This window comes from Lampetra fluviatilis, chromosome 2 (genome assembly GCF_964198595.1).
Source record: "Lampetra fluviatilis chromosome 2, kcLamFluv1.1, whole genome shotgun sequence".
Classification (NCBI taxonomy): Eukaryota; Metazoa; Chordata; class Hyperoartia; order Petromyzontiformes; family Petromyzontidae; genus Lampetra; species Lampetra fluviatilis.
The window spans coordinates 6,318,547-6,330,313 of NC_136276.1; the positions used below are offsets into that span (position 1 = coordinate 6,318,547).

At 48.9% G+C, this 11,767-nt stretch overlaps 1 protein-coding gene across 3 annotated transcripts; it reads left to right on the forward strand.

Annotated features, from left to right (window-relative positions):
- The first annotated feature begins 2,255 nt into the window (after nt 1–2,255).
- LOC144940606 (transcription factor Sp3-like) lies at nt 2,256–11,243 on the forward strand. 3 transcript variants are annotated; one of them, XM_078866854.1, is made up of 5 exons: nt 2,256–2,491; nt 2,713–4,180; nt 5,664–5,865; nt 7,265–7,467; nt 8,567–11,243. In XM_078866854.1, exons 1-5 carry the CDS (start codon nt 2,423–2,425, stop codon nt 8,830–8,832), a joined length of 2,208 nt encoding a protein of 735 aa, XP_078722980.1. In that variant the 5' UTR covers nt 2,256–2,422; the 3' UTR covers nt 8,833–11,243. The 3 variants fall into 3 exon arrangements, with proteins under 3 accessions (XP_078722980.1, XP_078722989.1, XP_078722998.1); XM_078866863.1 differs by having other exon boundaries at nt 2,257–2,491; nt 7,268–7,467; XM_078866872.1 differs by having other exon boundaries at nt 2,257–2,491; nt 2,953–4,180.
- Nucleotides 11,244–11,767: the final 524 nt, after the last annotated feature.

Here is an 11,767-nt window from a genome sequence, read left to right on the forward strand (position 1 = left end):
CACGTGTTCACGTCACGTGTACACACATCACCATCACGTGTACACGTCACGTATACACACATCACCATCACGTGCACACGTCACGTGCACACGTCACGTATACACACATCACCGTCACGTGTTCACGTCACGTATACACACATCACCGTCACGTGCACACGTCACGCCTATGCCCCTCCCCCATACCCCTCCCACCGGAAATGCTCCGTGGCAGGCGGAGGCACAGAGACCCCTCCCCCTCCTCCCTTTGAGCACCTCCCCCTAACCCGCCCCCCATACACAGCCCCCTCCCCCCCATACACAGCCCCCTCCCCCCCATACACAGCCCCCTCCTCACCTCGCCCCCCACTTCTCGATCCCCGATCCTTGTGCCCCCCCGGCTCCTCAACCCCTCCCACATCCTCCCTCCCCCAATCGCCCCTCCCCCACACCCCAGGCCCCCCACCCTCCCCTACTACCCACTTCGCGAGCACCCCTTGCCTACCCCCTGTCCCCTCCTCCCACTCACCGCCCACTCACCACTCACCGCCCACTCACCACCCACTCACCGCCCACCCACTCACCGCCCACTCACCACCCACTCACCGCCCACTCACCGCCCGCTCACCGCCCACCCACTCACCGCCAGCCCACTCACCACCCACTCACCGCCCACTCACCGCCCGCCCACTCACCGCCCGCCCACTCACCGCCCGCCCACTCACCGCCCGCCCACTCACCGCCCGCCCACTCACCGCCCGCCCACTCACCGCCCGCCCACTCACCGCCCGCCCACTCACCGCCCGCCCACTCACCGCCCACTTCCCGCACGCGCCCACAGCAGCGCTGACATGTGAGCGCTAACTATGGCTGTGTAACAACAACAGCAAAACACACGCGCACAGCCAATCCGCGGTTGCTTTGGGGACCCAGGGGACGCGACGATGGTCCGCGACATGCCCGTACATGGGTGGCCAAGGGGGTAGGGCGACAGTGAGCAACAAGGGAAGGCAATGAGAATGGCCCTTCGATGAAAGGCAAATGCTCGAAACGTCGCCTATTTTTTTTGTTTTAAGAGGCCACACAGAAGGGCCATTCTCATTGCCTTCCCTTGAATTTGTTGAGTTTGTTGTTGTTAATTGTGATTGTGCACCACTGCTAACGCAGCGGCAGTATCACCAAAAGATTTTTCAATAAGTTAAATTCCCGTTTAATATTTAATATTTTAATCCAGTAACTGCCCTAGATATGCATGCAAGTACTTTTAATGTTCTTTCCAATTGTGCCCCGCTAACAAATATTCAATTGGTCACAAAAATGTTTTTGTGTTCATGAATTTAGTTTCGCTCAGATTTATCTCGTACCCAAATTTGTTTGCATCCTTTTGATAAAGTTATTTAATAAATTTCCCGAGGATCATTTCCATTGGTTGTGACTATAAAGGAAGGCTATGTAATAAATATAACATGGCAGACTATGAAATTGCATTTGACTCGAAGCACCCAGTTGAAAATGGTGCAGTCATCCAAGCTGACACCGTCTTAGATTTAAATAAACAAAATAGATTTAGAATTATTATAGATAACACACAAAAATAGAACGGCCTACATTGAGACCGCAGAAAGTAACTGAATACAAATCGGAGTTAAGCTGACGAAGCCCTCGTCTTTTATTCACGGCCACATTGGAAGATGTTTTGGGAAATTTGGAAGAAAAAAAATTCATAAATACAAATGGAAATAATTATGACCCAAGCCTCCTCTTTCTATAATCTTGCATCACCCCACCTCCCCCCCAGTTATTCGCGACCCCCCCCCCCTCATTAATTCGCCCCCCCTCATTAATTCGCCCCCCCCCCTCATTAATTCGCCCCCCCTCAGTAATTCGCCCCACCCCCGTTACTTTCCCCTCCGCCCCCCCCAGTTACCCGCCCCAAGTTACTTACTCCCCACCTCCCAAGTTAGTCCCCCCCCCCTCAGTCACCCACCCCCTCAGTCACCCCCCCTCAGTCACCCCCCCCCCCCTAGTCACCCCCCCCTCAGTTGCCCCCCCTCAGTTACCCCCCCCCCCCCAGTTACTCGCCCCCCATACCCCCCCCCCAATTTCCAACTCTTCCCCTAACCCCTCCCCCTTTTCCTCCTGGCTCCTCCCCCTACCCCCTTCGACCCCGCCCCTCTCCGCCCTCCCTCGCCTCCTCCTCCCCGCCATGACCGGTACCGCTCTCGCCGCGTCTCCCGCCCTCTCTCTCCCCGCCTCCATCGCTCCTCTCTCCTCCTCGCGTCGCCTACGGGGTTTCGGGGCGGGATCTGGGATCGGGGATCGCGAGGAGGGATCTGGGCGGGAGTAGTAGTAGGAGGTGGGGAGTAGGAGGAGGAGGAGGCGTTGGCGGCGAGGCCTCGCCTCTTACTGTTGTTTTTCCCGCCCAGAGCTGGAGAAGGGCGGCATGGCCGCCTCGCTGGATGCCGCCGACAAGAAGGGCGACTACCTGCAGCCCAGCAACCCGGCCAACAAGGTAAGCGGCGGGGCGAGCGGGGCGAGCGGGCGGGCCGTGCGAGCGAGCGAGGCGGGCGGGCAGGCGGGCGGGTACACGGGGCCCGGCGCTTCCTGGCGGGCGGGCGGGCCGGGCAGCAGCAGGCGGGCCAGACGGCCGTGGGACGGGCGGCACATCGAGGGCGTGATGGAGGCCGGGCCTGACGCTCCCCTCCCCGATTTCACCGATCCCGCCCCCGGCAGGAGTCGCAGCCGTCCCCGCTGGCCCTGCTCGCCGCCACGTGCAGCAAGATCGGCTCCCCACCGGTGCTGCAGCCGGTGGAGCTGAGCGCATCAGCGGGCCCGGCCGCGGGCACTGCGTGGCAGATCATTGCGGCCGGGCCCGGCTCCGCCACCATAGCCAAGGACGCGGCAGGGAACCTTGTGCAGCTGGCCCCGGCTTCGGGCTCCGGGGGCCAACAACAGTTCGTGCTGCCCCTGCAGGGACTTTCGGGCCAGGCCGGGGGCACGGTGCAGTACCAGGTGGTGCAGGCCGACGGCGGTCAGCAACATCTGGTGGCGGCCCCTAGCGGGGTGCAGCAGCAGGAAGCTTCGGGCCACATCCACATCATCCCCGCCTCCAACCAGGCGTTCATCACTCGGGGGTCGCAGGCCAGCATCATCGGCACCACGGCCGCGGGACAGAACGTCATTCATATCCAGCCGTCAATGCAGCTCCAGGGCGTGAACCTGGGCGGGCAGGCGCAGATGCTCGCCAACCTCCCCGTCAACCTGGCAGGTAACGTCACCTTCGCGATGCCCTTTGCCAGTGTCACTCCCATGGCCGCGGTACAGCAGCAGCAGCAGCCTCCGCAGCAACAGACAGCGACGACGACTGCGTCGTCTACGACAACTACGAGCAGCAGCAGCACGAATGGAGTGGCGAACGGCGGTGTCTCTGCGGAGCCAGGCCCCGGCGGGGAGGATACGGTCGAGTCGGCCTCGGAGGATGCCCCCGCTGACAACTCGGCTCTGGAGCAGGGTACCGAGGAGTCCGAGGCAGCAGCCTCTCCCAGTGGGGCCTCCTCCCCCCTGACTTCCACCACGTCCACGGTCAACGGGATGGCTTCCTCCACGTGCTCCACGTCCGCGCAGACGCAGGCCGGCATCGTGCAGCTGGTGTCGTCGCAAGCCCAGAGTCAGCAGTACCAGCTGGCTTCAGGGCAGGCCGTATTCCAGCAAGTTCAACTGCAGCAGCAACAGCATGGAGGCCAAGCTCAGATTATCCAGGCCTTTCCCCAGCAGCAGACATTCCAGATCGACACGCAGGGGCAGACCATCCAAGCACAATCCGTGCCGCAAAACATACAATTTCAAAACGCGGTCCCCATAGTCCTGCGTGTCCCGACTCTCAGCGCCGATGGGCAGATCACCTACCAGACCATCCAGATTCTGCCCAGCCTGCCCAATATGCAGATCCAAAGCGCGTCGCCGCAGCAGCTGACCCTGGCCCCCATGCAGACGGCTGTGATGACCCCCGTGAGCCAGGCGGGCACGGCGCAGCAACTCACCTCGGGCACCACGACGTGCGTGGCCATGAGCTCCCCACAGGTGACGGCGCTGCCCAGCTTGCAGACCATCAACCTGAGCTCCTTGGGGGGCACGGGCATCCAGGTGCAGCAGATCCAAGCGATGCCCATCTCCACGACCTCGGCCAGCACAAACACCGGCGGTAAGGACTGGGCCCTCGGCAACAGCTTGTACACACACACTGCCGTTCATCTTCGCCGAATGGCACTTGCACAAGAGGAGGTTGTTTTTTATATTCTTCCAATTCTGGTATGCCTCACTGCGCACAGAGAAGTAGTCGTTCGAGGAGTTGGTAAGCACAAGCGATCAATACGCCGCCGTTTAAAAGTTGAAAACTAGCATCTTTGGCGGTTCTTCAGGGCTGCGGCTGTTTTAACGCTGTTATGTAATAATGTACTTGTATGCATTCTGTAGGTTATATAAATATAAAACTTTACAATGAAAAAAATGTTGTTCATTCATTTTAGCCCTTTTAGTGGAAACATGTGTTGCATCCAAGACAACTGTTGCGTAACCACGTTGGTGAAGGCCGCCTTATGTAGTCGCTTAAAAAAAAAACTCAGGTTTATAATGTGAAACTGAAAGCATGTCGCCTTGTTGGGTGTTGGAACAGCTGTGTAGGTGTCACATTGTAACCGGGTTGGAGGTCACTAGAGTCTAGCATCCCCTTGTGAAGTGTGGGCTGCGTGCAGGCGTTTCACGTACAGCACTTAAAGAATGTTTTTTTTGTATTTTCATGGCCTCGAAAATGACTTGTGGAAGTCGGCGATGTGTTTAGCAGGATAGCATGAATGTTCAGTCTATTTCTGAGGGCGTTTCACCAAATTGTTGGTGCTGATTACTACTTCGTTACCTGCCAAGTAATTCAAGCCAAACTTTAGGGTTGCTTTGTGAAGCCTGCTGCTAGGGAACACTGCATAGTTTAATACACTTGCGAATGATTTTGGTCAAAGTGTGTGTTATCGCGGCACAATGGCTGTGCTTGTAGAGGGTAAGAAAGATTATTTCCTGGTGAAATGCCAAATGTGGAAACTTGTGCTAGTGTGCTCACTGTATAACGTATTGCTAAACCGAGCTCCACATTTTCAAGGCTTTTTGTGCTCCTGCAAGGGCCAACTTGTAGATCTCTTCAATCGATTCTTTGACCAGCATGAGCACACATGTGTTGTACAGATTTTAGAGCCTAGAATTCCTGGAGAGTTAGGAATACAACATAGCATCAGTTTTGTTTGTTAAACTACCAAGTTCAAACTTTTCTTTTAATTCAGTTGGTTGTGGGTTTTTTTTAACAAAATGTAGCTTACATCTCGGCGTGCCATCACAAGCCTGAAAGTATCTAAGGGAAACGCGTGGGTGACCTTAACGTTTCTAGGCATTATATAACACCTAGTAATTGCAAAAATTATGCATTTATATTATAAGTATAGCATGCCCAACCACAAAAAAACAATTTACGCTCATTTCATCTCACTGTGTTACGTAGTATGAAAAATGCAACACCCGTAGCACGCCTGTTGTTACACCGCATTGTTTGACCGAACTCTGCAGCGTCAACCGAAGGGGGGGTTGGGGGGCGCAGGAAAGCGGTGCATTTCAGACCGGTGCGTTATTGTTGACGCGAGCAGGCCAGCACCTGTCCCAGGAGGGCAGCGACACGAAGTGGCAGCTTGGAGTGGAGGCGGTGACGCCGATGAGCGTGAGCGCACTCACCGCCGAGGAACTCAACCAGGTGGCGGCTCAGGTGAGCGGCGAGCAACCCGCCGAGCCGGCCAAGCGCATCCGCCGCGTCGCCTGCGCCTGCCCCAACTGCCGGGACGGCGAGGGCCGGTAAGAGGCTCGTGGGCCGGTTACACCCGAGGTGGTTGAGAGATGGGGGAGGCTTTTACTTTGAGTTGGGGTGGTTTTTATTTTGTTTTGTTGTGGATGGGTGGGGGGGTGGCCTTGAGCGCGGACCGGACCGAAGCACGGTCCGTGTTGAAAGCATCAACACGACAAAAGCATCAACATGAAAAAACGACTCAATCGTGGAATGTGGGAATTAGTCCAAACAACCGCAGCTGATTTTCCTTGACTCTATTTTTTTTTAATATATAGAATTTTCGGTTACTGTAAGCAATGACTTCCTCGTTACAAGTGAAGCTAGCAAGTAACTGCGACTGATGTACTGATAACGTTGTGGCTGTTGGCTTTGTGAGCTGGTTTGCACTGGGTCGTGGGGAGACCAACAAAGTCAGTTCATTGATGTGTTCTTGGTCGATTATTTAAACGTAGGTGATTTGGTACTTTGTTTGACTTTGGATTTTTGTTATATATTTTATTTGCATACATCTGCATAGACGATTGGTTGGTTGCCATCTATCCCTCACAGCGGGTTTCGAAGCGTAAGTAACACTCGAAAACGTGATGAACCAAAGCCACCGACAAAAAGGTCGCCACTTGCTGTAAAGCGTACACAGAGGCCAGCACTTGCTGTTAAACACCTCCGCTTAGCAAGGTTGGCTACGTACGATGCGAAATAATTTCAACATACATACAAACAGCCTCACCAAACTCGACTATCACAAAGGCCGAGTTGCAGTGGTGCAAGCACATGCACGTCGCACTAACTGCCAACACGTTTATCAAACCCACATTGACATGTCAGTGTGCTGCAGGTGTTGTGGACAAGGGTTTGGTTATTTGTGATAAGTTACCCAAAACACATGACCTTGCATCTCAATGGTAATTTTTTTTTCTTTGAAAGACCTTGCAATAAATAAATACGTGTAGTTTTAGGGCTACGATTTATGTGGTTGCTAATTTGTATGTTGCTCAGGTGATGAATTATTGTCACTTCAATGTTGCCTGTATCGTCCTGTGAAGTAATGCATTTTGCTGCAACGCCCCCTGCTGACCACATAGCAATGCAAATCAATAGCCTCTAACAAGAAAACAGTTGGCTCCAACATTCTGATAAGCTCCTCCCCCTTAACTTGTATTTAAGAACCTGCATCTTGGAATCCCTTCCTCACTTGATACAGCAAATCTAGCTGTGACGGTCCCACCTGATGACGGAGACTTGTGTTGCCTCCGAAACGTCGTAATTTTTATTTTATTTTTATTTTACTTTTATTAATTTTAACTTTTTTACCTACGTGACTTTACCGAAAAAAACCTAAGAATATGGCTCCAACTATTTGGTTTGGCATCAGGGAACTTTGTCATCTTGGATTATGTTTTGCCCCAGCAGGACTGGGAGTGAGCCTGGCAAAAAGAAGCAACATGTGTGCCACATCCCGGGCTGCAGCAAGGTGTACGGCAAGACGTCGCACCTGCGCGCGCACCTGCGCTGGCACACGGGCGAGCGGCCGTTCGTGTGCGGCTGGCTCTTCTGCGGGAAGCGCTTCACACGCTCCGATGAGCTGCAGCGACACCGTCGCACACACACAGGTTGGTTTGCGGTGGCTTGGCCTCACGTTGATGCTTGCGCAGCCCTGGCCAATCGCGCTGTGATGTTTACGTTACCTCTGCGTACCCCTGTTTTGAGTGTTTATGCGTACATAAACATCATCATTGTGTTAATAGCAGCTAATTTTTACTTATAAACCTTGGTTTTTCATTCAGCCTTGTAAATATTGGTTTGTATAAAGAATATATTTTCAGTTTAACACGTAGGCTTTCGTGACCAATATCATCCATAATACAGGTTTTTTGGGTTCGATCGCGTAAATATATAAATGTGTCGTTAAACTCGCCACCACCCGACACATTAGTAAGGTTTGTCACGTTAACAGAACATGCCAATTCGTTACTAGTACAGCACACCGGTGTGTTGGAGAGCCAAGCCACAACGTTTACAATCTGTGTAAGACGTTTAGCCATTAATTACATCTAGCTTCATCAGGCTATTTTAGTTGCCACAATCGACAGGAAGTACAAGAACAATGGGCTTGCATAATGCGCATGCATAGTGTACGCTGATTACCATATCAATAACCCAAACGGCAATGGATACCCATAGTCGTTTATATGCATTCATTAATCCCCACCCCCCACTTCACGCAATAAGAGTGCACAAGTGTTGTCATCACATCTACGCCTCTATTTAAGGAACGAAACAGATGGACTTGTCCACAGATCTGGCTGTTGCCTAATAAAGATAGTTGTAATTACTGGCAAACGTCGTACTCAGATTGTAAATGTTCTGGCTTGGCTGTCCAGCACACCGGTGTGCTGTACTAGTGACGAATTGGCCACGTTCTGTTAACGTGACAACCCTTATTAATTGACTGTGTCGGGTGGTGGCGGGTTTAACGGCACATTTATATATTTACGCGATCTAACCCAAAAAGCCTCTATTATGGAATATATTTTCATTTTATTGTTATAATAATACAATCGTTCTGCGTGGTGAATTAAGAAATGAGATCTTAGCAGGGTTTAAACCACAATTAGTGCGTTTATACAATAAGCGACCAGTAGCTCTTGTCTCGCACTGTGCATGACCTTTGACCAGGCTTGTCGCATGCACGCTGTCGATGGTTTTCAGGCGAGAAGAAGTTCCCGTGCCCTCACTGCAGCAAGCGGTTCATGCGCAGCGACCACCTCTCCAAGCACATTCGTACCCACCAGAACAAGAAGTCGAGCCTCGTGGGAGGGGCTTCTAGCGTGGCGGTGGTGCAGAGCATCGTGACCGCCACGGAGGTGATGGAGATGGCGGTGTCGGCCGAGAGCGACATTATGGCAGCGGCGGGCATGGTCAACCTGGGTCACTTCAAGCAGGAGATGGGAAGTGCTGGCACGGGGGTGGTGTAGCCTCTCACTTCTCGCGTGAGCACGACGACGGCGGCGGTGTGTGAGTACAGGTTTCGGTAAAAGAGGCAGTGTTTATTTTGAGTCTCTTGTTTATTTGCTTGCTTTAAAAGAAAGGGAAAACTTACATTCATGGAACTTGCTGTTATTCTTTTGTATTTTTGCAATACAATTGGGTCTTGACTATCCAGAGGAAATGACAAGCCACTTAAGTACACTCATTAAGACATGTACTTTTGTACACATCACCAGCTAAGGCTGTTCAACAAAACAAACACAATGCAGCTCAGAAAAGCAACCAGGACAAACTGCTTCACCAGCAATACTTAAGGTGTGTATTCCATTACATTGGAGTGTATGGAAGCATCTAATTTATAAGAAAAGAAAAAGACAAAAATTACCGGGATCCAACATTGTTGACTGTGCCTTTAATAAACAAGAACAGTACATGTGCATTTATTGCACTTAGTTGTATCACTTTCTTAAAATACAACTCGTACAACACGGTAGTAGGAGTATGTTATTAAGGTGAAGAAGCCTCGCCCTCACGAATTGTCACGTGGGTTTTTTTGTAAATGAAGGCAATGAAAAATGTGTTCTTTCTTGAATACAGTTTCACTAACATTTGTTATATGTGTCAACAACTTGGCAGATTTCTACCCGAGTTAAATTATATTCTATATAATCACAGTAGGCGTTTATTTAGGCACGCTTTTTGTGAGGTCAGGTGAACAGTTTAACGGCTAATATGTTAATTGTAAGCTTAAATACAATATATTTCAGCCCAACTGACTTACATTTTAATTGTTCTGGATTCCAGTAAAGCATTAAGCAAAGCACATGCACACGTTGTGGCTGTCGACTGTAAAGGCCATCTTAATGCATTTTCAGCCTGGTCACTTCAATCATCGCATCCGGTTCCTTCAATCAGACATGGATGTTGCAGTCACATCCAACGGGGACACTGCATATAGGTCAGAGTAACATGAATGCAGCATTGTGTGTGTTTTTATGGTTGGCCTTGACTTTGGGTAATTACCCGTATGTAGGTTTTAGCTACATTCTCAATTTTGCCCATCTGTCAACACGTACAGCAAGTGCTGTACGGCAAATCTATGATGCAGATCCCTTTTTTACCAAAAGATCAGTCTCATTTTACCAAAAAATGTTTTGTTATACTGGATAATTTGCTTGTCCTAAACATAATTTAGGCCATGGACAAATGTAGAATTACCAATATGTCTGCTTTCAAAATATTTTCAAAACATAATTTCAGTATGCATTGAAACAGCTGGCAAATGGCTGTGGGCTAGTTTTGAGATCGAGGCATAATGTTCCCTTTAGAGTAATTTTACATTGCATTATTAGTGAGGTCATATGCTATTGAAATAATTATATATGATGTGCGCATACATGAAAACAAGAAACTTTATACAATGCCTGTATAAATACATGTCGAATGCGGCTTGTCCTCCGGTGGTCAGCAAATCTTTTTTCTAGCATAGCACAATATAAACACAGCTGATGTATTAAATGTGTAAAAAAAACAAATCTGATCCGAAAAGATCTTTGGTGGGACTGGCCTTAAGACATCAAGAAGTACTCGGTAAAAGCGGAGTCTTAAACATTCAGCACTATAATTTTTATTTTTGTAATTTTATTTAAAATATATATTCAGACAATTTGGTATTTTGTTTGTTTCCCCTTGGAATAAATCCCCGCTTTTTTCCCCTTGGAATAAATCCCCGCTTTTCATTGCATAGATTGGTGCTAGTTTGATCCCAATGTGCGTGTTGGATAGATGCAGAGGCCACAGCTGCCAAGCTCCATTGCTTTATTTCTAATGGGTGTTTCGTGTAATTTCTATTCACATTTACTTTAGTATATTAGATGCTTTTATTTATATATTACCTTTATTATATATTGCTGTGGTTGTGGGTCTATAATTGTTACTGTCATTGGCATGTCTCAATAATAATAATTGTTTGCTTTCCTTCATGTAAAATATGAAAAAATGTAAATATTAAAAAGTGAATATGGAGAAATCATAATGCTTTAGTCGGTGATTGTACTTGGGATGAAGCTATAAATTGTTATTTGTTGGCATAAACATTTTTACACAATGTTAGACAACTTAGACTTTTAAAAAAAAATTGCGTTTGTTTTCAATAGGTTGTATAAGAATGTGCTTCTGAGTAAAGCCCAAACCAAAAGTAGTTGTGTTGTAAGTCATGAATATCTGGTTTGTGTTAATTAAAACAATCATATTGCAGAGCTTCGGTTCATTTAGCTTCTAAATGTAGGTTTGCTTGTAAGTACACAGCTGGATAAGGGTACAATATTCCTTTTCTGGCCCTTTTCTAATGTTTTTTCAATATTGTAGTCTGTTGTAAAATAAACCTCATTGGTTCAGTTATTTACGAGAGTGACATTTTTTATTTCACGCTTTCGAATGTTTTTAAAAAATAAACTGCTCAACTCGTACCATGTAGACTTTCACGACCAGTATTAATGATGACGTTTTTTGAGTTTGATCGTGGAAATGTAAATGTCTCGTACAATTCTGGCAATCACCTGATGTTGGTTGTAATTACCGGCGAAACACTCCATTGTAAATGTTGTGGGTTTTCTCACTAAAACACCAGTATGCTAAAGTGGGAAATTGGCATGTTTTCTTCACGTGACAAACCTTACTGATTATATATATAATTATCGGGTGAACGTGGGTGTACCACACTTATTAGAATCAGAATATTTACACTGGAGAAATCAGATTATCTATAAAGCTCGTATTAACATGTCCAGTAGGGGCAGGTCTAACTGAAAAAAAAAACCGTCACGAGTTTTTCGGCTAATGTCGCCATTCAAAAACTGCATACCAACAATACTCTACAAGCATTTGGCCTCCATCAATCTACAGCAGCCCCCGCTAAGAGTC

Excerpts from the sequence above, each read along its gene's own strand:
- LOC144940606 (XM_078866854.1), top strand. The coding sequence starts at position 2,423 with ATGGCCGCCTCGCTGGATGCCGCCGACAAGAAGGGCGACTACCTGCAG. Across the intron at positions 2,492-2,712 it reads CCAGCAACCCGGCCAACAAG|GAGTCGCAGCCGTCCCCGCT; the intron begins GTAAGCGGCGGG and ends CGCCCCCGGCAG. Across the intron at positions 4,181-5,663 it reads GGCCAGCACAAACACCGGCG|GCCAGCACCTGTCCCAGGAG; the intron begins GTAAGGACTGGG and ends TGACGCGAGCAG.